The sequence below is a fragment of the Gadus macrocephalus genome, chromosome 12 (assembly GCF_031168955.1).
Source record: "Gadus macrocephalus chromosome 12, ASM3116895v1".
Classification (NCBI taxonomy): Eukaryota; Metazoa; Chordata; class Actinopteri; order Gadiformes; family Gadidae; genus Gadus; species Gadus macrocephalus.
Window position 1 is genome coordinate 16225619 of NC_082393.1, and position 25273 is coordinate 16250891.

Below are 25273 nucleotides of genomic sequence, written 5' to 3' on the forward strand. Positions count from 1 at the left end.
GTGAATTGTGACTGGAGATGTATTCTCCAGGTCTGAACACAAGCCCTTGCATGCTCACGGGGTCATCATGAGCAGAGCAGATCCTTGATGACAAGTATTTTGTTTCCACAGGTAGTGGAAAACTAAGAACTAACCGTGTCCAAAGTGTGGTGTCCAGCCAAGGAAGTCTTGATTCAGACATGTTGGGTATGCCAATCAACAGAATTCTGACAAAAGTAGATAACATGAGATAATGAAGATAATTGGTCAGTTACCTTCAACATTGATAGCACTTGAATTAGCATTAATAGTAAAAGCTCAGAATTCAAATGAAGCAGTAATGGCTCTCTTATGGCATTGCAATTTCCATTTAAAGCATGATTTGTGAATGATGATGTTGATGCAAGCCTTCTCTGCATGGAAAGGGTACGATGGCGACAGCAGTGACTCGGAAAGCGAAAGCCCAGCGTGGGACGAACAGGAGCCGAAGGTGTTACTCATGCCCAACTTCTGGCTCATCGTTAGGATCCACCAGGACAGGGTGGAGGTGTACTCCCACTCTCGGTAGGACGGGTGGCCGGAACGGTGGACATGACCAGGAGCTCCTTCTTCGTTACATCTTGACTCTCCCGCGTTGTTTTTTCATTTTCCTCAGGAGCTTCACGGATGACAAAGATGAGCTGGAGAAACCGGCAGACCTTCCCGAGTACCTCAAGCTGCATCAGATGATGGTGCGCAAGATCAGTGATATGTGCAGAGTCGTCAATCAGGTATTGGAGTGAGGCACAGAATGTGTTTACTCTGACGTTGAAACTTTCCTTACACATCCGCAACTATTCTTGGGTTCCTCTCTTTTGTGTTTTTTTTTTTTTTGTGCCTCCAAGTTCTGTACAATCAGAATATATTGCTTGTATATTAGTAGTTGAGTATTATAGATCTTTCTATAATTTGTTGTAATTTTTCAACACATAACCCGAAATGCATACATGGGTGTGCACAGAACCCCTTGAGGGATGTGAGTGAATGAGGTGTGCCATATAGATGATTAGTAACCAAGAGTGCTCTATGCAGGAAAAAAACAGGCCTACACAGAAAAATTCTAATAAGAGGAGCGCTTGGTATGGAACGTCATGGTATGGCCCCAGTCGCTGGTGTGTTAACCATGTAAACCAGACGCCTTGCGATGACACAGGCTGGATTCCAACTACATGTCATTCCCTCTCTTCTCCAACCCAATTTTTCTATTTCTCATCGCTCACTTTGAGACAAGATAAGTCAACGGTACAAAAAAACCTGAATGTTTTCTGTAGGATCCAAAGGACATCAATTATCGATGAACGTTTGGATAAGCATCAGGGTATAAGTTAAAGATAGATCAATTTTTGTTGTGTAGATCTCTGTGGTCAGCGCCTGTTTCTGTTCTGTGTAGCGCATGCTGTTGCAGGATCTGCACGATAGACACGTATGCAACTCTCTGCTGGTGGCGGAGAGCGAAGACGACATTTGGAAGAACGACTCCCTCTACAGGCATAGGCATGCCATCTCGGATGGTGAGTTTTACCTTGATCATTACGATATACCTCGAAATGTATTCCATCCCCGAATTTAAGATGTTTTTTTAATTGAAAACATCAGAAAAGATCTTGCATTTGGGAATGCAATAATTGCTTTTTAAATGATCACATAGTAGGCCTAGAGTTTCTTTATATGGGGCTTTAAATGTCCTCCCCCTTTACTAAATACTGCATGTGGTGAGGATGATATATGAAGGACGACTACCACTACATATCACTGAAAGGCTTTCGTGTGTAACTGTTGCAGTATAAAAAATTAGCAGGTTAGATTTTCATGCAAACAAAACATGTTTAATTGGTCCTCTCCAGTTGGCTGGAAGCAGCAGACATTTACTGGTCTGCTTCAGTCCCAGCACTCTCCCCCGCCCTTCCCACTCCCATTGGGCCGTCCACCACTCTCCCCCCGCCCTTCCCACTCCCATTGGGCCATCCACCACTCTCCCCCCACCCTTCCCACTCCCATTGGGCCGTCCACCACTCTCCCCCCGCCCTTCCCACTCCCATTGGGCCGTCCACCACTCTCCCCCCGCCCTTCCCACTCTCATTGGGCCGTCCACCACTCTCCCCCGCCCTTCCCACAACCATCCACCGTCCACCACTCTCCCCCCTCCCTTCCCACTCCCATTGGGCCGTCCACTACTCTCGCCCCACTCTCCCCCCGTTTGTAAAGTTTTTTTGAATTGAATTAAATTGAATTGCAACCCCTTTGAATTCAACTTTCAGATTACACTACTGAGGAGAACTACCAACCCAGAGACTACCTGGCCGCCACCATGGAGTTCATCCCTGGATACTTTGCCTGCGAAGTGGTGTGGAGCACCATCATCCTCATCCACCCGCGCCTCAAGATAGGGCCCAACATGGGCGTGTCGCGAGGTCAGCCGTGCCAGCTGTAGTTTCCACCCTGCTGGCTCTCTTCAGCATTCTCTTCTGATTTGAGGCCAATAAAAGGGCCATGATCAGAAATGTCCTTTCCTTTCCTGAGATATGATAATTGACCATATCTCGAGAACAACTGCTAAATTCTTCCTTGTGTATATGTCTCCCTCTCCTCCCTTGTTTGCAGCCATTCAGGCCTTGCGCTCTGTGCTAAATTCCTTCTGCGTGGGCAACAGGAAGAACATGTTTGTCTACCAGGAGCGAACAACTAAATCTGTCTTCTATCTCAGGTAGACGCCGCCACAGTTGGCTACTTTCATTTGTTCTGTATATTGACATTAGTGTAATTGTATGCGTTTAAGGGTGCTTTTGCTAGGACTTTAGAGCTGTAAAGAGTCTGTAGAAGAGAACAAGATTTTGAAACAAAGAACAACCCAAATCTCCCTCTCTTCTCCCTCCTAACCCATGTTTCTCCATCATTGATTCATGCACCTTTGTTATTGTCCGGCAAGATAGATTTCCCAAACTAATCAGGGATTAAATGCTCTGATTGGTCCGAAATTTGCTCTATTTTAGTGTCTATAAATCTATATCGGCTTACCCTCAGCACCTCTTAAATGCGTCATATGTACATTCCTCACCTACCACCAGGCTCTCTGAGACCTCTCAAGCGGGGAAGTACTGTGAAATGGAGGGCAACTTCTCCGCCAGTCGTTCGCTAGGACTGTCGAGGAGTCAGGAGCCTTCGGAGGAGATGAACGTAAACAAACTTAATCTACAGGATAAAACATTTCCAGTGTATAACACCTCCAAAATTTACAGATTCTCGCAAGTTTTGGTTAGCTGATAAACCTTGGAAGTTTATTGAATATATTGTATATTAAACCAAAAGTATCCAACAATCCATTTTAAACTGCTTGTAAAAGCTGTGTACATTATTTAATATACATACTCTGTCTTCACCCTAAAATGTATATGTATAACAGTGATGCTTTAGATCCATCCGTCACTCGACTTCACTTGGGGGCAATACAGTTGTGTTGATTGTCTTTCCTTCCGTCTTCCTCATCAGTACCAGAGGTCTCCTATGGAGAGCTGTCGGCCGATTGGTCTGGTGGACAAACACATCCTACTGTTGGTGCATGGTGTCGGGGACGCAGGCGAGTCATGAAAGTTAGAGATGAGAATTGGGTGACTTAAATGGAAGGGAAACACTGAACTGTTATGCAATCATAACATTAGGCATTAGACAGTTCCATTGGCTATGTATAAGAACCCAAACTTAATATAACTGGAAATATAAGAACGTGACATACCTCCCAGCAAAGTATAAAAGTTTTTATTGAAACATACATGCAGAAAAGCACTTGGTTAATCATTCTTTTGCATACATGTAGGCATGCAACATCTAGATGAGTAACATAAGTAAAAACATAATTCAATAGATTGAATGAAGAAATCTCTCCAACCCGTGTGACAGGTGCATATAGGTTGTTCTGAGGTCTGTTACGGCCCCAGTTCTAAATATATTTTGTCATGGTGTATTTTCATTTTTTCCTTTGCAGGTCCAGAGATAACCGATGAGCTGGTCAAGTTGCTCCGCAAGCGTCTCGACGAGACCACTCTGGACATCATCACGGTCATGCTGGTCAGGAACTGCAAGTTGACCCCCGCTGATGTGGAGGTGAACATAGTCAGATCTAAGTCTTCTTCACTACCGTTTTAGCATTAGGAAAGATTAAATACTTCCTTTGACGGTGTCAGTATCGCTGAAAAAGACCTGTAAACAAGGCTTTACTCCGCCTCTCAGTTGTATAGCACAGAAGCTCTACTATAAAGTCGTAGGACTGATGTAGCCCAGATTAGGGTAAGGCTAATCCTTGTGGAGGGTAGAACATCCATCTATTTATCCCAAGCAGCACCTTTCCACCAGATCCCTGGGACGACGCTCATGCTCCTCTATTGTCAAATGTGCTGTGGGATGCCGATGCTAAAATTATGTCATTATTTAAATGCATAGTTCATCCAGCCATTGGGCTCTCCTTCAAACGAAGTGATGCAGTTCAGCCTCCCGCAGTACTGCTTGTCTATCCTGCCGGCAGTAGCCCACTACCTCAGGCAGAATCTCCTCATCTTCCTGCATGTCCCAAAGTACACAGACAGCAACACAGCACACCACTTCAAGGTAAGTCTCTGCCTTACCACTTGGAGGCGGGTTTGTAGATTTGATCCTCCTGGCAAAGGTGACAAATCATCGATGGCTCAGCAAGACGCTGAGCCATTCATTTCTCTCAATGAGCTGGCCACTACCTGGTTGTTTCTTTTATCCTGAGAATATCAGGTAATATTAGTAAAACTATAATGTTAATTGTTTGGTTGAGTCAAAAACCTAATCATTACAGTCCTATTCTTATGTAGTTCAAACTCTGACTCCTACATCCACACCATTGTCAGCCATGTGAGCTGACTACCAGCTCCTCATGTGCAGTAACACATTTGACCCCTTGTGTTTGATTGTGAAAGCGTCACATCCTGTTTGCAGCACTACTTCCATGCGTGCAGTGGTTTGCCTGATGGTGATATCTACCTCTACAATAAGCCCGGTGGACAGGGGACCGGTGGCAAAGGTAACCATGGATCCTCTTTTTACATGGGCTGGAATTGTTCTGTGTCCCACAATTTGATTCCTATTCGGTTCACGATTAGATTAAGAAAATCTTTGATGCATCGATTCTTTCCTACACCCCTTGCAGCTATGTACGACACTTTAAAATGTGTTAATGTTGAGGTAATACCTACCTGATATGGCGAGAACAATACTTTTTTATCCAAATCCCTACCAACAGAAAATGTACAAATATTTACTCAAAGCCTGAAACCATTATGCATTCATTTATGTTCTTGTATTCTTAATGTTTTGTTTTTCTGTCTACTGTGCTATTCAGGGATCGCTTGCATCACACTGTCGTTTGTGGATGCTCAAGGGGGCGCTGTAGTGGTGCCAGCACAGGACTGCATCGCACTGCAGAAGCAGAACCCTTTCAACACCCCCCTCCACCCAGACCAGTTTGAAGAGCTTACAGCTGTTTTTAAGATGGATTCTTCAAATAGCCTCTCAGGTATGGTCTGTTATTGCATGAGCTAAAACTACCAGTCACCATTATCTAATATATGCATCACTATCAAACATGAAAATCATATCCTTTTTTTCCTCACTTTAGTACAGTCAAACTAATAATTGATGCGTTATTATTATTAATATAATTATGTATTTTATTGAGTGTTCTCACAGTCAAAAAGGCTATGAAACATGAAGTACATTTCACATTTCAATGATCCTGTTTCTCCATTGCTGGTGTCAGTTGTATATTACCGGTATATTATAATTATATATTTGCTAATATCAGCTACAGCTTGTCCTACCTAGACAATAAACTCCTTGTTGTCTCCACCGTTTCCTGTTTGTTAATTGATTATCACAATTTTTTAAATTTCTCTACAATAAAAAAATAATATCTTTGTGAAACAATAGCCGCGTTTACATGGACACATCTATGCCGCATAGAATTCTATGCGGCATAGAAAATGGTCATGTATACGCCTCATTCGGAATACAATTATCTGTTCGGCATAGATTCTATGCCGAATAGAAGAGGTGGTGTAGTCCGTTTTAAATCGCCATGTATACACTTATTCCGCATCGATTGGTGTTTAACTTAGTGCAGCCGCAGTAGTTCGCAATTGGTCCACTGAGCTCCGTCGGTACTTTTAAGCACACCGAACTTCACCGCTGTCAAGGAAAGTGGATTTATTGCCTGATTCACGTCTTTGTTATCACTCCGTAAAAGTAGTCCGGTAAGCATGGCCGGTTGCTAAGCGACGGGACACATGGGTGTTTATTAATGACGTGTTCGCGTATCGTAGTGTCCGCGCTCGTCCGAGATAACTGTAAATGAGTAGGCTACTACTAGTACTTTTGCAGGCTGAACGTTAAAATACTTCTTAACTTAGAGAGATGGCAGCTGCAGTAGTTCGCAATTGGACCTTCGAGGATTCCTGGTCACTAAATTCCCGTAAGACCACTCTCTCCCACCAGTCTTGGCTGCGGACTCGCATCCAAATTCCTCTTGTTTGCGGCGGAGCTTAGGGTAAATATAAAGATCTGACGAGAAATCGACGTTGCTGCGCTGTCGTCCTCCTTCTTAATTGAAGGAGCAGGGAGAGAAAAGCTCTCTCCTGCTGTGCTTTCATTAAAATCAAATTTAAAATCCCCGATAGTGATAAGACATCCATTATGTCGCCGCCGGTCCAGAGATGTGTCAGGTGTGCGCGAGAGACAGAACGGACACTTTTGTTACTGCCATGTATACAGTACATTCGGAACACATTTTAGGAACAGATCTATGCCGCATAGAAATCTATGCGGATCAGATGTGCCATGTAAACGCGGCTAATGTAAAGTAGATGCCTGAAAGTTCTGAACGAGCGGTGTGGATTGAAAACAAAGTTTCATGAAGTGGCATTTCAACGGTGAACATTAGAGACATGACTTCACTGTGATATTTTCAATGACAATGATGCATCCACGTCACTTTGATTTGGACAGATATTATCATTCAGGCCCTACTGTCAATGAGATTTTTGAGACTGTATTTTTAGAAACAACACAGGTGTATTACAAAAACAGCAAGCGTGCTACTGGGCTTTGTGCTAAGCTTTTTCTTTATCAGTGCCACAAATGCAGGTCCGCTTTGATGTCTGGGAGCAAGGCAACATCAGCCCCTTGCAGCTCGGAGTCAAGCTCCAGGGAGCTCTCCGCCATGCACTGTGTGACGTGGTCATGGAGCTGAACCTGCTGCCCAACCCTCTTTGTTTGGGGGCCTTCTGTGCGGCGCCAATAGTTCATAGGGAAGAGAGTAAAGGTAAGGATCTTTAGAAATGTATCTCAAGTTAAAGCTGCTGTAGGTATGAAAGAAGAGCCATGATTTGAGGGTATTTTTAGAGAAATACCAAAGCCACCTGTCCCCTATTGGTGAGTGAAATGCACTGTGAGATTATCTGCTCTGATTGACTGCCCCTGCCCCTGTGTGAGAACATTTAGGTGTGATACCGTTCCTGGCTGCTTTCTGACCAATCGGTTTGAGGTTGTAACCGTGTGTAATATGTACTGTATGTTGCTTTCTTCAAGCAATTCATCGTTTATCAATGAGACCAACCTGGTTAAACCAAACATTTGATTATTGTATAGCAATCAGGGCATGTCATTGGTTCGGGGAATGAATCTTTGCCTGTTGAAGTGTGAGAAGTGTGCATGAATGCAACACTTCTCATACTTCAAGACTTCTTTTTTGGAGTTACTTAGTTTTAAAAAGTTGCTCTCTTCTGCTCTTTTCTGCTCTATCCCTTTACAACTCTTAAATCTTCAGTCAATGTGAAGTGACGTGTGTTTCATGGTGCTGTCGTTTTTCATTCCAGCAGTGTTCAGTCCCTCACCTGAAACAAAGGAGCTCAAGGAGACGCACCGCATCAGCGCCCGTGTGTCCAAGAACAGCCCCTCCCCCATCATCCTACCCCAGGCCCAGGGGGGCACCCCCACCCCGGGGAGCAGCACGCCAGAGTCTACCACCCCCACTAGCAAGAGCGGTCGGCGCAGCTTCTGGGAGATGCTGGTGTGTGAGACGTGGGGGGGGGGTTCTGCATCAGCATCAGCATCCCTTCTCAACATGCACTAAGCAGATCCATGTGTTCTAAAAACACCCCCAAATTAATATGTTAATAGTCAGAACTTGTGTTCTGAACAAAATGTAATAAAGTGGAACACATTGGCTAATGTTGTCAAAGAATGTTTTAACACCCAACTTTTTTACCGGTAAAATAGGAACCAAACGGTTTTATAACGTGTCTTCACAGGGCAAGGCGGAGTCTTCGGAACTGGTGAGCCCAAAGACGACGGATGACATCGTGCCAGAGAAGGTGGAGGAGGGGAAGGTGGTGCGTCGTAGGCACAAGACGGAGAGTGTGAAGCAGCAGTGGAGCCAGGAGAGGGCTGGGGCGGTAGAACTGGAGCAGCTCCAGAGGTGCCTTCCTCCACCCAGCCAACAATTAGCATTGACCATTAGCATTAAAGGTCCCATGACATACCACCAGGTGTGGTGTGATTAGCCGTTACATGCCGTTTTTTAAATCTGCCCCTTATGACATCACAGGTGGGCGTGTCCACCTAGATGTGTGCTGGATAGATCAGTCTACCAGCCTACCCAGTTGGGCCTACCCCATGTCATGGGACCTTTAAAGAAAATAATCTTTTAAGTCCCTGATCAAATTTGAAAAAAATTGACATTTCTCTTACCAACCTTATTTCTATCAGTTGCTATATAAGTGTACTTTATAGGAGCATGCTTTCTTTGTACTTGCGGAGCTTCACTAACATACTTCACTTATGATGAACTACCTCCAACCAATAAGCCTTGAAATCATCTAGAATTGTTACCAAGGCAAACTATTTCCTTCTTGAATGTTGAATGTTTACCATGTCTTAATGTGGCTACTGTGGTGGTTCTTCAGTAAGGTCATTTCTCCTGCTTTGGCGTCTCCTAGGAAACAAGTGTCCCAGTTAGAGGAGGGCGATCTGGGCACCCTGCATCCTGTTTACCAGTTTATTTGCCAACCATGGATGACCTTCATGGCTCAACTTGGTCCGTCTCCTCGCATCATTTTTCATTTCAAATCATGTCACTTTTCGACTGTTGAATAGCTAAATTGCTTCGTATGGGGTGTCATTCCAAATGTTGAGCCCTTTTCTCTTTCTTAATGTTGATTTATTTTCTCCTTCTCTCTGTCGCTCATCTCTGCTGAACAGGCTGCACTTCAGTCCAGCAGTGTACAGCTGAAATAGCGTCACACTTTCTGCTGCCTTCAGTGTTGATGGAGATTGTTAATTTGGTCAGTTCACTGGCCAATGATACAACAGTGAAGGTGTTTGAGAAGCAAAGGTCGGTCATGGCTTCTGGTGCGGTGTTGTCTCTTAATTTCAATAACATAAAAAAATTATGTTGCATTGTATGCGTTTCATCCCCCTCCTTTTCTATTCACCGACCTTCCAGTCGTTCTCAAAGCACAGACGTCTTCGTCCCGTTGCCGCTGGTGCAGCACTCCAGACCCGCTAGTTCGAACCCCAGGACCTTCATTCTCGTCGGACGTAACTTCCATCAGTGGCACTGCAGCACAGACCAAGGTATCCCGAGGCTCCCCTCTTGTCACCTTGCTCGTCCCATACTGTCGCCTGCTGCACCTCCTCCCCCGCGCTCGTTGTCCAGTGTGCTCCTTTAACATGTAGGCAGTGTTCCACGGCTTTCATCCATGCCTCAGCTGCCCTTTTTTTGTTGACTCGTCTGTTTTTCCTTTTGTGTCTGCCTTGCTGCTGTACCCATCTCTGTTTACCTGCAGAGCAAAGTTCAGATGAGGAGCACAGCCCTTTGCTAAATAGGTTCACACGTAAGTCCACTATCCAGCTCCAATGCATTTGAGGTGTTTTTGTTTATTTGCATCGATAAACTGATTTACTTATGCATACATCATGTATGCATGTAGAAATGTGAGTACTGTGTACAATGTAAATGTAAAAAAATATTATTTTATTTCACAACACTTTGATTGAACAAGATGAAAAGAGAGCTCACTATTGGCCTTTCAAAGTCTCATCTTAACCAGATTGCCAGACATTTTAATTTCAATGCATGCTTTCACTTATTGTTTCTATCTATTCTATCCTTATGTTTACTATATACCACATCATTTGTATTTTTCTCATAACTTCCTAATGCAAACACCACAGGGTGTTTACAATCAGTAACTGCACATGGCTCTTTGGCTTCCAGTTCCTGGTGTGGTGTAACCTAGTTTATGTAAACAAAGATAACGATGCTTCAGAGGATTAAATTGATACTGCAGTATCTGGCTTTGCACAGCTCTTCCTCGCTCCCTGACTTACGTGAATGTGCCTCTCCCCCATCACAGCTCATAAAGGCCTCCAGCGCTTCGAGGCCTTGGAGCCAGCTGATTGGCCTGGCCCGGGTACGGCCCATGGAGGGGTAGCACCACGACAGAGGTTCCTCTTCATCGCTGTGCAGGGCAAAAAGGTAATGATATGGATACAAAAAGAAAACTGCATAATAATATACTTCCAAATACAAATCACTACATTTCAGTCATATGTTGGTTCCATTTGAACTGTGACTGCCAAATGTACCATTGAATTGCAATAATATACCAGATGTATGCTCTGCTTGTTTCATGTATTTGTGTTTTAATTTTGACATTCCTTTCCATTTATTGTTTTAAATTTGTGAAAGACAAATAAATAAATCAAATCCGATCAAACACCAATCAATAGTGCTTGTGAATAATTAGCCTCTCCAAAAAAAATTACATAAAAGATTGCATATGAATATATAAAAAATAACATAAGCGGATTTGATGAGGATTTAATTGCTCTGTGTACATAACAATGCATCCCCACTACAATGTGTACCAGGTCACCCTCCACTGCTATAACTGGCATGTGGACCTTGGCTCCGATCTGAACCGGAGGCTGGGTCAGCTTTTCAAGTGGCAGAACGCCAGGGCCCATGTGGTGCACTGCCTACTCAACCAGAAGATGGGCCTGTTCCATCACTACTGCTTCTCAGACACTCCCAGCCATGACGACTCCAAGCAGGTGATGTTTGATCTACACAGTGGGTGGTTTATGAGTGGTATGGGACGCAAATAAATTAATACGTCAATTCACTCTATTACCGTAATTCTATGATTTTACGACACATTGTGACGCCCAAGTTTTAGACGATAACGATGGATGGAAACACATGAGGGATGGGTCGAATACATCATTCAAAACTTTGAATAATAATAAGGTTTTCCTGACAAATAAGGGGACAAAAGAAAGAAGAAGTTACCGGTAATTCAAAGTGCTGCCCTGCCTGAATCTGAGCCACCGGACGCCACTGCTGCAGAATCGTGTTTTCTCAACCGAACATTTTGCCTTTTAATTTCTACCGTGTCATTTTTATAACCCTCAAAGTACAAGTTCAATATCAGCAGTATTACAATAGGATGGCTGTATGGACGCACAGTGGCTTTTGGATCCACTCCTAGGGCAGAGCTTCACTGTAGCGTTGAAGGTTCTGAAGACACAGGGCTTCCATGGTATGTGAGTGTAGACCTACTAGTTTGAACAAAGAGCAACGTTTTGATGTAATTGCACGGCAAGACTACTCACCCGAAGAGAAATCAAACAGGCACGATGGGTTACTGATCACCATCAAAGGAAAAAACTCCCTTCCTGTTCCATTCATGTTTATTCAATTAAATCAAACCAACCCGTTATTATTAGATATCTAGATCTAGATATCTATTATGATATCTTTTTTCTTGTTTAAACACTGAGTATATAAGCTAAATAAGTTCATTATTAGAACCCGTCTAAAGCTCTTAACCTTGTGGGTAGTGGGAGCGCCCCATGGAGCCTAGAACATTTAATAAATACTATTATTATTACTTTACACCTGCCGATATTCACACTGGTTGGTAGGTGTCGGTGCTACCAAAGTATTTGGATAATGTTCTTATATCCGAATACAAAACTAACAAAGGATAATTCAGTCCTCCCATGGTTGTCCATTGTGTTGATGCTATCCCTACCTCAAATTAAGTCCTGACGTGAAGTATTCTCAGACCGAAGGATGCCTTACACTCTTTTGTATTATTATGCATTTTATTCTTCGGATATAACTGGGATAATGTAACAAAATGTAACCTACTACCGGCGGTTCGCCAATATGCAAAGGGTTTAAAAATCTAAGAATTTCAGTTTTTTGTATGTTTAAATAAAGTAAAACAAGAATCTGAATATTGAACTGGGATTAGAGTACCTACCTAACAAATAGATATCTGAATATTCGGCCAAAACATGAACACAGCTAGATTTTGCAAGGTTTGCTGTATAAATAAGACAGACATTGGTCTGGAACTAGAACATTTGTTTTATTAATGTACATTTTTATGTCTGCATCCCACTGTGACCGTTTGCACAATATGCAATTCATTGAACTACTTTTGCGATAGTGGGATATGAAAGTTTTGATGGCCCATTTTGAGGATTAAAAAAGCCAATCCTAAATAAACAGAATCCCTCTCAGAACGGCCCCTCTGCTCTGAACGACTCTCATGCTAGAGTGACGGTGCACAGAAGGCCGAGGCAGAGCAGAAGAAAATGTGCCCTTGCCGAGTGTCATCTGTCAGTGCCCCAATGAGGCGTGAAGCGGGCACCAGTGGTCTGTGAAACAACCCCCCTGCAGCCTATAGGCATTAAGCACAGAGGCATCTGTCCCCCCCCCCCCCCCCCCCCCAATCCCTCTAGCCCAGTTATCTCCAGCAGCCTGTAAGATGCTCTTCCGAGCACATTTTCCCAGAGGCAAGGCCCAGACGGAAATAAAATACACAAATAAAGTCTTCTTCAAAGTCGCAAGAGAAGACCATTAACTTGTTATGGGCTTAATTTTCTCCACTGAAAGTTTGTGTTTGGAAATAGTGAAATGTCTTGATGTCTGATCAGATTTATTAAGATGGTTTTCATAATGAAATATATCAACATACTTGCATTTCAAAACATTTGTGCTAAACTTTATTCAACCTTATGTAAAAGAAAATGTTAATAAATGTAGGCATTTTTGGGACTTTCCAGCCAGGTCCTTCATGTTGGCAGTAACTTCATTTCATAATTGTTTGTTACTAATCCCATCAAAATAACTGAAAAATAATATCATGATATTTCACTTAACTTCCATTCCATTTTACCCTCTGACTTCCCCCCTCGGATTTTGTTCTCATCCTCCCGTGTCTGTGTCCACAAACAGGAGCCCAACCCGTTCCTTAACCCTGCGGTGGAGCCTGACGCCCTGCTACGAAGCCCCGTGCCTCCAGTGACAAGCAAGGACCCGGGGCGGCTGGGCAGCTCCGGCCGCAGCCTGGCCCCCCTTCACTTCCCCTCAGAGCTGCTGCCGTTCGACGAGGCCCTGAGAGACATGAGCACGGTGCGCCCGTTCGCCGTGGGTGAGCAGGACTGCCCAGATGTCGTGACGAGGCATGGGAACCAGCTTCTGGAGGTCAAGGCAGCCGAGCGCAGAGGTCCGTAGCACCTAATAGATGGATACGTTTTTAGTAGTTGAGTCTTTATTCGAAGCACCTCACCGTTCCAACCCTATTTCTGTTGACAGAAATGGAGAAGCAGATGAAGATTGAGAACTTGTTTGTGACTTGGCAGCAGAGGTCTGCACAGTCCAACATGCCTATCTCAGTAAGTGCTTCTCCAGTTGGACACACTAACCACACAAATACACTCCTTTACTCCTCAATGAACTCAATCATCCACTCACTCACTCACTCACTCACTCACTCACTCACTCACTCAGAATCTCAGAATCTCACTCACTCACCCAGTCCCTCCCTCAGTGTTTAACTCTGAAGGTGCACACTCTAAATCGACACAATTGAATGCACAACCCATTGAAGTCGTTCCCCACTCCCAGGCGGTAGACCTGGACATTCTGAAGCAGTCCTCAAGGCTGGTCCACTACTGCGCCACCCCGCTCCTGTTTGATCCCGCCTTCCGCAGGCAGATCCAGGACGAGCAGTTCAACCGGCCCCCGGCTAAGGTAATACTTCTCTTCAACCCTCTTGCGGTATTTGTCATTTTACTGGGCCTTAACCCTGGGAGACGGTTTGTCTGCTGGGACTGAGATGGTGTGTCTGCTGGGACAAAGACAGTGTGTAGGCTGGGAATATGCTGGGACTAAAACAGTGTGTATGCTTGGACTAAGACGGTGTCACTGCTGGGACTATGCTGGGACTAAGACGGTGTGTCTGATGGGACTAAGAAGATGCTTCCTGTGTGTATGCTTCCTGTATGGGTGGCAGAAGCGACACTGCTCCAGCGACTCAGCGGCCTCAGGACGCGACCGGAGCTACAGCACAGACTCAGCGGACACCATACCCAGTCGGCTGAAGGAGGAGTCCTGGCTGCTGGAGCTCTCTAACACCTTCCTGCAGCAGTACATCCAGTACCTGCAGAGCACAGGCTTCATCCTGGTGCAGATCCGGCCTCAGTCTCCTGCCCGCAAGTTAGTCCTGTATATTCACATATAGGGCCCTATTTTAACGGTCTGAAACGCAAGTGAGAAGCACCAAACACAAGTAACTTTGTAAGCGGTTCTATGGCGATGTTGCTATTTTACCGGCGGATAAGTGCCATGAGCGCAATGGAAAAGGGGTTTCCACAATCCACGTCATCATCATCATAATATTTCAATTAGGCAAATCGTTTGCATATCTGTGCTGCGTATAGCCTACTGGTGTGTAAGCTTATGTTGCAGTTCCGACCTGCCATGGTACGTCAAAATAGCAACACCAACTGTGCTATCCACTAGTGCACTTGGACAAGGTATTTTTCGGTCAGTTGCGCAACTGCTTTATTGATCTGTAAGATAGCACCATGTATCATTTGCGCCGGAACACGCCTCTCAGGGCGGAAGTTTAGTGGCACGAGTTTGCTGCGGGGGAAAATCAGCTTTGCGCTGGGTGCAAACTAGCAACGGTATATGCGTCGGTGTAGAATGTCAATCGGGCTGGGTGCAAGATAGGGCCCATAGTCTGACCATCACATATAGTCCCACTTTTATTGAATTGTATTAATGACCTCCTGTTTGAGGTCCCAGTGAACCTCAGCCTCTCACCAATGTGATTTTGTTCAACTTTGCAGCAGTGTTGCACGGGCCCGTGCTGCAATGCTGAGCTCCATGTTGTCTGAAGGGAGGATGTCCTTCTCCTACGTCAAGCAGAAAAGCGAGGACAGCCCCAAGGTCAGCATTGACTTCAAGTCCATTGGGGGAAATGCAACTGCAGCGATTCATCATCGTCACCAATCACTCGTTTATCATTCTGACCAAAAGTCGGACTCGTATCAAACAGGGATGCGTTCTACACCCCTGATGACACTGTGCCATTTTGTCTTGTCTTAAAACTGCTCTTAGCAGATCACAGCGAGTGGCACCACACCATACCACCTCCAGAGGGCGCTGCCAGGGGGAATCGTGCTCATCGAGTTGACTTTCCAGGTGAGTTCTTTCAGTGTAACTTTCAGCTATCACTGGAAAAATCCAGATGAAATTCAGACTCAATTCCACACTAAACTTAACATAAGACAATATATATACCTCTGTCGGTAAGGTACGCGGTCGGCAGGTTAAATTACCATGGTTAAACTCTGAGATACTCAAACTCCTTAAAGAGAAGGCTTCGTCTCTCAACGCCTGAGAGCAAAAATTAATGATTTAGCAATAAATGCACTACTCAACTACGCAAGGCTAAGACAACATACTTTCAACAGCATATGATCCAATCTGCTTCCAAGCCAAAGTCACTATGGCAGGCTCTTAAAGTCATCACTGGAGAAAATTAAAACAAGAAAAATCCAAATGTACAGATTTCCCTCCATGTCAGTCGTATCTCAGACTCAAGATTGCAAATGCCTTCAACTAATACTTCATCTAACACTACCATCTGTCTTTCCCACACCCATCCTCAACAACTGATTTGTTTTCTTTCTCTGAGATCACACAAGATGATCCAATTTAAACACTCTAAATAACAGCCTTATACTCCTTCTCCACCACTTAATTAATCTCTGTATCAGGCTGTCTATTTTCCCCTCCAGCTGGATAACAGCTCAAATTACACAAATTTGTAAAGCTGACAACCCTTGTCTGGTCTCTAACTATAGACATGTAGCCATACTCCCAATAATGTCTAAGCTGCTTGAAAAAAACATTATACAATTAATTAAGCTTCTATCTGGAAAACAGCAACTGGCTTAGGGACTGCTAACATGGTTTCCGTGCAAAGCGGTCCACCATGTCAGACTTACTACTCTTGACAGAGGAAATCTGTAACTCTCATAATAGAAGATGCATCACTGGAGCTATTTCTTTATTTAAAAAATATTTTCAACCTCACACTTTCTAGTCTATCACCCTCTCTATTAGACATGATTTCATCTCATTTAAAGTGTACCGTAATTTTCGGACTATAAGCAGCGCCTTTTTTCCCATTTTGCGATTCTGCGGCTTATATAACGGTGCGCTAATCTTTGAATTTTATAGCTAACGGCCACTAGGGGACCTCCTAAATCTATGGATTTTTAAGCGGCGGGCTCCAGTGCGGCTTATATATGTAAACCTCATTCAATTTAGCTGCTGCGGCTTATACTCCGGTGCGCCTTATAGTGCGGAAAATATGGTAATTCCGGCGAAAATTTAACCCAGGGTCTTTGTTTTGGCATGTATACCCATCAAATAAACCCCTCCAGCTACTTTTTTCATTGAAAATCCAGTATAGATTTTGGCCGGCGCAATTTATGGCTTCCATGTTATTTGTTAGGGGCACCGCGAACGGTTCCAAATCTGCATTTTTTAACCACTAATATTGCTCAAAATAGCACCAAACCTCTTTTGCGGTGCCCCTAACCAATAACACGGCAGCCAAACACACAGCAGCCTGGCAAACTCTTTACTCGATTTTCAATGAAAAAATAACCTGGAGGGCTTCTTTAATGGCTATACATACCAAAACAAAGACCCTGGGTTCAATTTTCACCGGAATTACACTTTAACAGATAGATCACAAGTTATCAAAATTAGGATGTGGTATGGCAGTTCCACAAGGAAGCTTTCTTGGGCCTTTACTTTTTCTTCACAAGTTGTCAAAATTGGTGTGCATGTTTACATGTTTACACAGTCAGTGTTCAGTCAGTCAGTGCCTAATGAATGCTGATAACATTGTGCTCTTTCTGTCTGACTCTAACAAAGATATCATAAAGTCCAAGCTGTCATCTGATAAGTGGTTGAATAAAAATCACTTAACCATTAATGTTAAAAAAAAACAAATGTGTGTATTTCTAATCATCGTGAAAGCATCTGTCATTTTACCAGTCTTATCATCTTCTCAAATCAAAATCTTGTTATCACCAAAACATGCAAGTATCTGGGTGTGTTACTTGTCTCACACCTCACATGCCGTGAACATGCCTACAAGTTAACTAAAAAGTTAAACCAGAAGCTATATCTATGTCTACTATGTCTGTCAAGATTATAACATACCAATCCTACTGTCTCCAAAAACCTACCTGTAGGCAATTGTATTCTCAACCATTTCATACTGTTTACCAACTGTCTCTCATCACAAAGGAAGTTACTGAACCCATCGCACGGCTATAAAATAATAATAATAATAATACATTTAATTTAGAGGCGCCTTTCAAGACACCCAAGGTCACCTTACAGAGCATATAGTCATCATTCAAAACTATGTAAAACAGACTAGGAATAAAAGGAAAACAGAGGTTAAACATGAATAATAATAATAATTAATAACACTCAAAGACGCCTAAAGTGAAGGGGGGACCTCACTAACCACCACCAATATGTATGACATAAAACCAAGCTTTAAATATCCACAGTAAAATTCCAAAATGGACACACCACTGCACTGTACTCACTCACTCACTCACCTGTTTTGTCCTTTCAAAATTGTATTCACATTCATGCCGTCAGATTTTATTTTCAACTCCAACACAGTACCTCACAAACACTCATCTCTCTCTTACTAACGCATAACATACCCTAAGGTGCATGTCACTAGAACAATTTCCATGGCGCTCCACCCAATGCCTGTATACAATAATGGCTATGGGCAGAGGTCTTCCATGCATACTTTCACCAAATTCTGGAACAGCATCCCTCAAAACATTAGAGCATTACAATCCATCACACAGTTCAAAAAGGAATGCAAACTGTTACTCCTCAATACCAACACTTGCAAACACTGACTGTTTATAGACCACTTTGTGTGTTCAGTCTGTTGTTTATGTGATTGTCCTACTGATGTCTGTGCTATGTTCCTGCTATGTGCTGCACAGTGCTGTATGTAAATGTACCGTGTGATGTGCCTTGTTCCTGTTATATGTTAAACGTGCTGCAGAACAGGAACCTGCTGGAAATCAGCTTTATACTGACTCAGGCCTGTTTTAAATTGTACCTTTCTTACCTTTAATACTTTCCTGTATAATAAAAAAAAAAAGATACCATTAACCCAACATTGATCCAAACGTAGTGTTTCATTGGATATTAACATCCCCTATGTAATCACTGTTATCCCCCACCTCTCTGTCTCTCTCCCTGCTCCTAGGGCTGCTACTTTTGTGTGAAACAGTACGCCTTGGAGTGTACAAGGATCCCCATGGGCCAGACAGTCAACTCTCAGGTATGTGAAATGGATGTGAAATGCTGAAATATGGAAAATTGGTCCTAATGGTATTAGCCAAGAGTGGTGAGCAGGATCCAAATTAATCAATTCATTTCAGAATAAGAGCAGAGCAGAGCTAAGGTGCTACACTGGCAGTGTCCCTTTGTGTAGCAGAGGGGAAGTTTTAGTTTTACATTTTTAGCCTTACCAAGATTTTGTTTAATTTGTCTCTTTACTAGAAAAGTGGGTTTGGGAAGTTCACCCACTGAAAAATTGGTATACATAACGGGTCAGACAAAGCGGCAATGTCCCTGTTACAGAACTCTTGAGAAAGGACTTAAATTAAGTGTGGTTTTATAAACTGTTCAATAGCCAATGCTGTTGTATATTTGCATGTATAATGTATCGCTACAGGCAGTTTTTTTTCCCGATTATTCTTTAAAGTACCGCCAATGAGTTGACTTGCATCTGAAACCCTGCCCAACCAAACAGACATGGAAGGGTTCATTTATGGTTTGCAAACCAAAATCAAATGATGGCTTGGTACAAATATTCTAGCCAAGTCATAAGTAATAGCAGGTGGGTACTGGGTAACAGGAGAGTTGATAGGGGTCCACAACACAATAACACAATATCATTGTGGAATTATTGATGAAATTACAAAAAGGGGATGGGTTTTCCCTTAACAATAAACATGATCTATGATTAGGATGAATATTCTCTTTTAACGATAATCCCATCAAAAGTGGGTTGTGCACTGTGGGGGGGGGGGGGGGGGGGGGGGGGGGGGTGACCTAGGGCTGGGCGATATTGCCAAAAATATTATCACGATTATTTTTTCGATATCGATCAATATCGATATTAACCACGATATATGATATTTAAAAAAATTAAAATAGAAAATATATATCTTTTTTTTTTTCTCTTATTTTCATTGTTGTTGTAGGCTGTGTGTGTGTGTGTGTGTGTGTGTGTGTGTGTGTGTGTGTGTGTGTGTGTGTGTGTGTGTGTTTGCCTATGGACTTGAAGAGACTTTGTTCCTATTCCTTCCTCAAAACTGAAAGATTCTAGCGCCAAACTCTACTGTTGACCAGCTGGTCTGCAGCCCTCCTTATTTAAATCAAGATGCGAAAGGAGCCCCTCCCCTCTAGGATCTCATCCGGGTCCTTGGCAGCCACGTTCTTAAGGAGGTTCTGAGTCATGGGGGGACCCAATGATGGTGTGTGGTAGCGCGGCCTCAAGGATAGGAGGGCTTGAACAAACTCATCAGTCATACAGGGTTGGGTGTGACCATCTTTGTTGTTGAGTTGGTGGTACAATTATATTTATTATGGAGGTCAAAGGCTGGAGGCAGGGGTCATGGTTGATATTGAGGTTGGTGATGGAGGCGGGATCGGAGTTGGCTTGGCCAGCGATTGAGAGGTGGGTTATGTTGGTATTCAATTTGCCATAAGTGTAGCAAACAATGTAATGATATCCCAGGAGAATATAAAGGATGAGATTAGGCTAGAGTTTGGTTAGCAGCAGAATCACAGATTAAAGCAATAATGTTTAAGGGTTCTCCGACATGGCATTTAGTCTCATATCCTTTTGTGTGTTAGTGTTTTAAACTCATGTCCAACTACATTCATGTACATGTAATCTTGTTTGAGTTGGAACAAACCTTTTCCAATGTCCGACTAGGTCAAGGAGAGTCCGCCCTGAAAAAACCTGGCTTAAAGGATTGCTGTCATCTTCTAATCATTTTTCAAACATTCTCACTTCCTTCAGAAACTTTCGGAAGATTTTAACTCATTTGTATCACATCTCATCAGCCTTTTACGTCCAAAGCTGTTTTTGCCTTATACTTATCTGTGCCTGTCCCTGTCTTCCAGTCTGTACTGTGTTCCAGTCTGTCAGTCCCTGTATATCTTTCATTATGTCTTACAGTTCCCGTCCTTGCCTGTCTGGCTATTTTTACAAAAGCCTGTCTGTCGGCCTGCCAGATTTGTTGGCCTATCTGTCGGCCTGTCTGTCGGCCTGTCTGTCGGCCTGTCTGTCGGCCTGTCGGTCTGTCGGTCTGTCTGTCTGTCTGTCTGTCTGTCTGTCTGTCTGTCTGTCTGTCTGTCTGTCTGTCTGTCTGTCTGTCTGTCTGTCTGTCTGTCTGTCTGTCTGTCTGTCTGTCTGTCTGTCTGTCTGTCTGTCTGTCTGTCTGTCTGTCTGTCTGTCTGTCTGTCTGTCTGTCTGTCTGTCTGTCTGTCTGTCTGTCTCTCCCTCTCGCTGTCTGTCTGTCTGTCTGTCTGTCTGTCTGTCTGTCTGTCAGGTCCTACACATGTCTTTTCTCCATCAGGGCACCTTCCTCACCAAACCCCGTTGCAAGCCGTTTCCAGAAGCCATACCAGTGTCTGACTCCGCGGTATGTCCCAGCCTTTTTTAGATGGGCGCTAAATCTCTCTCATCATAATAATCAGCCTCCGACTCATCTCCATCGTCCTGCTTGCAGCAAATCTATCCCTGGGCTGTTCCTCTCATTCCTTTCTGTTCCTCGAATCGGGATGGTGCTTACATTTATATCTATTAACTCCCACTAATTCCACAGAAACACTTGTCCTCTGCCTGACAAATCTGCTCTCAGTAAATGCCATTGATTTTGATGGATTTTTTTTACATATGTTTTTACATGGTTTCAGTGGTTTGGGGGAATTTGATTGGTTGAAGGTGCAATGTGTACGATTTGTGTCCACCCCTACTATCTTTGGTCCTTCCTCCTGCCTTCCCCTTCCTTCCCTCGCTCCAAACACATCGCCTCACTGACTATGGAGTAATGCTTACCGTTTACAGTTGAACTGTGCAATGCCATTGTCAAGTTGTTCTCCTTCAAGTCTGAACCAACATTATATTTTTCATGGACTATTGAAATTAGATTACTGTACTATTGACCTTAAAGGTTAAATACACGCCTCTTTAGGCACAGAGTTGGATTTCAACGCGGGTGGGATGGCGCTGCCACACAGACATCTTTATCATAAGGTCAAAAGCTAATTTCTTCACATTCTGTAGATAAAAGTAGTTAATACTGGTATGTTTTAAACAAATAATCTTACACGTTGCACCTCAAAGAATGACCGCTCTGCTCTCTCAACGGGTTTGGAGCTGAAAATCGTTTTTTGTTTTTATCTCATTTCAGCTCCTGTCATGCTTATTCCTTTACTTTGGATGCTCTTTATTCCAATTCGCCCCAAATTGATTGCTGCTCTGGTCCTGTGTTTGTTTGTATTTGGCTAATCACACCCCTACTTCCCTCTTCCACTGGCCCTTCTGTGCTTTGAAACTGCAGGGAGAGAAATGTTTTGGTTTTGAGTTCAACCTCAGATTGACTGTTTCTTATATGTTCATGGCCTGATCAAAGGCCATACAGTGATTGATTTTGGTGAATTACGCTGTTGAAATGTTGTCGTGCTCGATCCTTGGTTCATTTTTATGGCAGACTTGCGATTTGCTGAAATTTTATTTTGTACTTATAATTTAAAAGTCTGTTTTTGCCAAGACTAAATTCTTGTCAAAGTCCTGTTCATGTTATGTTTCCCACAAGATGGAAACAAAATTGTTTTTTTTATAAATTTGACAGAGGAAATGTTTAGAAGAAACCGAAATGAAATAGAAATGCATAGAAATGTATTTGATTCCTTTATTTTATTCATTCCGCACTTACACTGCTGCTAATTCAGAGAATTTCTTCCGATGTGGGATTTATTAAATAGAATATGAACTTTATAAAGTAAAAAAAAACGGTACATTTCATGTTCTTACCTGGTATTATCCCAGTGTACCAGTATGATTAAACATGAATTAACCATTTATAAATGGAAACCAAAAGTAGGCATTTCCTGCTAGCATTGTGATAATGTGTATAACAAAACAAATAGAATTCGGTAGACTGGGAAGTTGGACCTTTCAAATTCCAATTGGATGTGGGTGTTTGTGTTTTTGTTGTTGTGTGGCTACTCATCCCCCTCTAGCTCTCCATGCTCTTCACCGAGGAGTGTGACAAGGTGCGGGACCTCATGCACGTGCACTCCTTTAGCTACGACTACCACCTGCGTGTGGTCCACCAGCACCTGGTGGGCTGCCACATGATGCTCCGCCAGGGCTACCAGCTCACCCATTTCCTGGAGGACTTCATTTCCCATCATCCTGATATTCCCAAATTTGGTCGCAATCATGTGTTTCAAGGTGAGAGACATATTATGATTTTTGTTCTGTATCGACACAATTGGAGAAAGTCAAGAGCAATACCAGGCCAACATATATTTTTTTAACACCCTTTGATAAAGTCTTGGTTCCAGTTATCCAGGATATCATAACGAGATTAGGGTGAATGAAATTCCTAGTATCAATCTGCCTTTAACAAAGCCTTATCTCATTGTCGTCTGGATCTCATTCATGTCCTGTCTCTCTCTGGCCATCACATGGATGATGTGATATTCATTACGGAGGGCAACCCTGAACCCGATCTGTTCGGTCTCACGAGGCTGCCCACATTCAAGAATTATCCTTCACATTGCATCCTTGTCATCCTTCTTCTCACGTTCTGAATGTTTCCCGGGACACGACCAGGGAGCTTCTCGGTCTCCACGGGGATGATCACGGCCCACCAGCTGTACAACTACATCACGGACCACGCCAACACCTACAGCATGAAGCCTGTCCGCATGTCCAAGACCGCCTGCACCGCTGACGGCAAGAAGGGGGGGCCGAGCGCCGAGCAGCACGAATACGCCCTGGTGGCTCTGTGGAACAGGTTGTTACGGCGGTACCGTGTTCATGTCTCGTTGGGTGGCGAGAAATGCGCCTTGCATTGTTTTTGTTTAATTTTATGTTTTGTGGATTGACATTTTGGTTTATAACATTTCTAGTGATCTTTTGATATCCCTTTTGATTTGTACTTGCAACTACATAACAATAACTTTGCATGAATAATTTTTTTCACACTTCGTCCTCATTGTTTTTCCAGCTCTGGTTCATATAAGGACCCTGAAGGACTCCAACACTATGATGACTTTGACGTGTCTCTGCTCGTGTGCCACAATGCCGCCCCCTTCGAGGAACAGCTGGAAGGAGACCGACACGTGCTCAAGTAAGAGCTCTTGGGAGATGGGGGGGGGGGGGGGCACACACGCACACACACACAGGCACAGGGCAGATCCCTCTGTGTCTTAATGTGAAAACAGGTTAATTTGACTTTATGTGTGTGCACACCACCCTTTGTCCCAGGCTCCGGTTCTACGTGATCATGACGAGCCAGAGGGAACTGTTCCCTCGTCTCACCGCCGACATGCGGCGCTTCAAGAAGCTCCCCCCTCTGCTCCACCGCGACCCCGCTGACCCCTCCGCCAGCAGCAACAGCAGGTCCCTGGAGCCGGCCGAGCTCGGAGGAGGAGGAGGAGGAGGAGGAGCGAAAGATACGGAGTGCGACCCTTGGGAGGAGCACAGAGCCGCGACCGCCGCCTCCCCCGAGGCCAGCGAGTCCACGGCCCCGGTGGGGATTCTAGCATCCCTCATCGGTGACGCCCGCGGCCTCCTGTACCCGTTCGCTCCGTTTCCCCTGCTCAACAGCGAGGTGCTGGCGGCGGAGCACCACATCCAGGCCAGCGTGGAGCAGGCCATGGGCCACTGCCGCCGGGACACCCTGTGGAGGAGGCTGTTCCACGGCGAGCAGCTGGACCTGGTCCTGGACAAGCTGAAGCTCACCAAGCTGTCCTTCTGCGAGCTGGAGGAGCTGCTGGAGACGGTGGTCAGCCGCTCCATTGGGGAAATCGATCCCCAGCTGGTAAAAGCTCTACTCTCTCTTTCTCTGTGTGTAGCACGAGGACCCACCTCCAAGTCATGTCCGTGTTCCCTACTTGACCTTCGGTGTGTCTTGGGGATTTGACGAGCCTCAGTGTTGCTTGTAGAAGTATGAGCTCAAACTAAAAGTCCCAGATAACGCTGATCCCAGGCGCTCTCGTCTCAAGACGGAACAGCTGGAATGGGGTCTCGGCGTCCCAGCGTCCCAGTGAGGATTAGATGTGTTGGGGACTAACGTAAATCCCCTCCAGGACAAGAGGGGATTTGGGGATGTTTTAGTTCCCACTCCCTCTTGGGGCGTAGCCTGATAAAGATGCCCATCTATCACAGTCTACAACTGAACACATTATTTGTGCTTCTCTTAAAAGGTGCAACACCTGTGAAAATAACACATCAATTATCTCTTTTACACAAATTTTATTGCAGCATTACTCTTGTCAAGCGAGCTTGCCCATCTTTGCCAAATGCTACTTTATATATATAATATTATATGAATAACTATTCTCATATACTCAACGATACAATAGTTCATGGCAAAAAGAAAAGTGAATGGCAGTGAAATCCAGTGCAGTTTCTTACATGCGGTTCTGTTTCTGCAGGACTGCTTCCTCACAATGAGTCCTGGCTGGTACCAGAGTCTCATTAAAGTGCTGCTTTCCCGC

The 25273-nt window shown here is 44.0% G+C and overlaps 1 protein-coding gene across 1 annotated transcript in view; it reads left to right on the forward strand.

Moving 5' to 3' along the window:
• The window catches only part of szt2 (SZT2 subunit of KICSTOR complex), a 57594-nt gene that overhangs the window by 30460 nt on the left and 1861 nt on the right, over positions 1 to 25273 (forward strand). Inside the window, exons 39-72 of the mRNA XM_060067584.1 lie at positions 112 to 186; positions 405 to 543; positions 635 to 749; positions 1409 to 1529; positions 2277 to 2429; positions 2620 to 2722; positions 3084 to 3192; positions 3505 to 3592; positions 3998 to 4116; positions 4453 to 4617; positions 4975 to 5059; positions 5378 to 5551; positions 7163 to 7354; positions 7908 to 8101; positions 8343 to 8509; positions 9030 to 9127; positions 9292 to 9424; positions 9536 to 9666; positions 9879 to 9926; positions 10449 to 10570; positions 10966 to 11148; positions 13346 to 13616; positions 13706 to 13785; positions 14018 to 14143; positions 14406 to 14608; positions 15247 to 15346; positions 15521 to 15601; positions 18729 to 18803; positions 21115 to 21180; positions 22784 to 22997; positions 23382 to 23565; positions 23779 to 23901; positions 24039 to 24594; positions 25211 to 25273. The exon at positions 25211 to 25273 is cut by the window's right edge and continues 48 nt beyond it. Of these exons, the coding sequence (XP_059923567.1) occupies positions 112 to 186; positions 405 to 543; positions 635 to 749; positions 1409 to 1529; positions 2277 to 2429; positions 2620 to 2722; positions 3084 to 3192; positions 3505 to 3592; positions 3998 to 4116; positions 4453 to 4617; positions 4975 to 5059; positions 5378 to 5551; positions 7163 to 7354; positions 7908 to 8101; positions 8343 to 8509; positions 9030 to 9127; positions 9292 to 9424; positions 9536 to 9666; positions 9879 to 9926; positions 10449 to 10570; positions 10966 to 11148; positions 13346 to 13616; positions 13706 to 13785; positions 14018 to 14143; positions 14406 to 14608; positions 15247 to 15346; positions 15521 to 15601; positions 18729 to 18803; positions 21115 to 21180; positions 22784 to 22997; positions 23382 to 23565; positions 23779 to 23901; positions 24039 to 24594; positions 25211 to 25273 (4856 nt within the window). The remainder of the gene's footprint in view (positions 1 to 111; positions 187 to 404; positions 544 to 634; positions 750 to 1408; positions 1530 to 2276; positions 2430 to 2619; positions 2723 to 3083; positions 3193 to 3504; positions 3593 to 3997; positions 4117 to 4452; positions 4618 to 4974; positions 5060 to 5377; positions 5552 to 7162; positions 7355 to 7907; positions 8102 to 8342; positions 8510 to 9029; positions 9128 to 9291; positions 9425 to 9535; positions 9667 to 9878; positions 9927 to 10448; positions 10571 to 10965; positions 11149 to 13345; positions 13617 to 13705; positions 13786 to 14017; positions 14144 to 14405; positions 14609 to 15246; positions 15347 to 15520; positions 15602 to 18728; positions 18804 to 21114; positions 21181 to 22783; positions 22998 to 23381; positions 23566 to 23778; positions 23902 to 24038; positions 24595 to 25210) is intronic.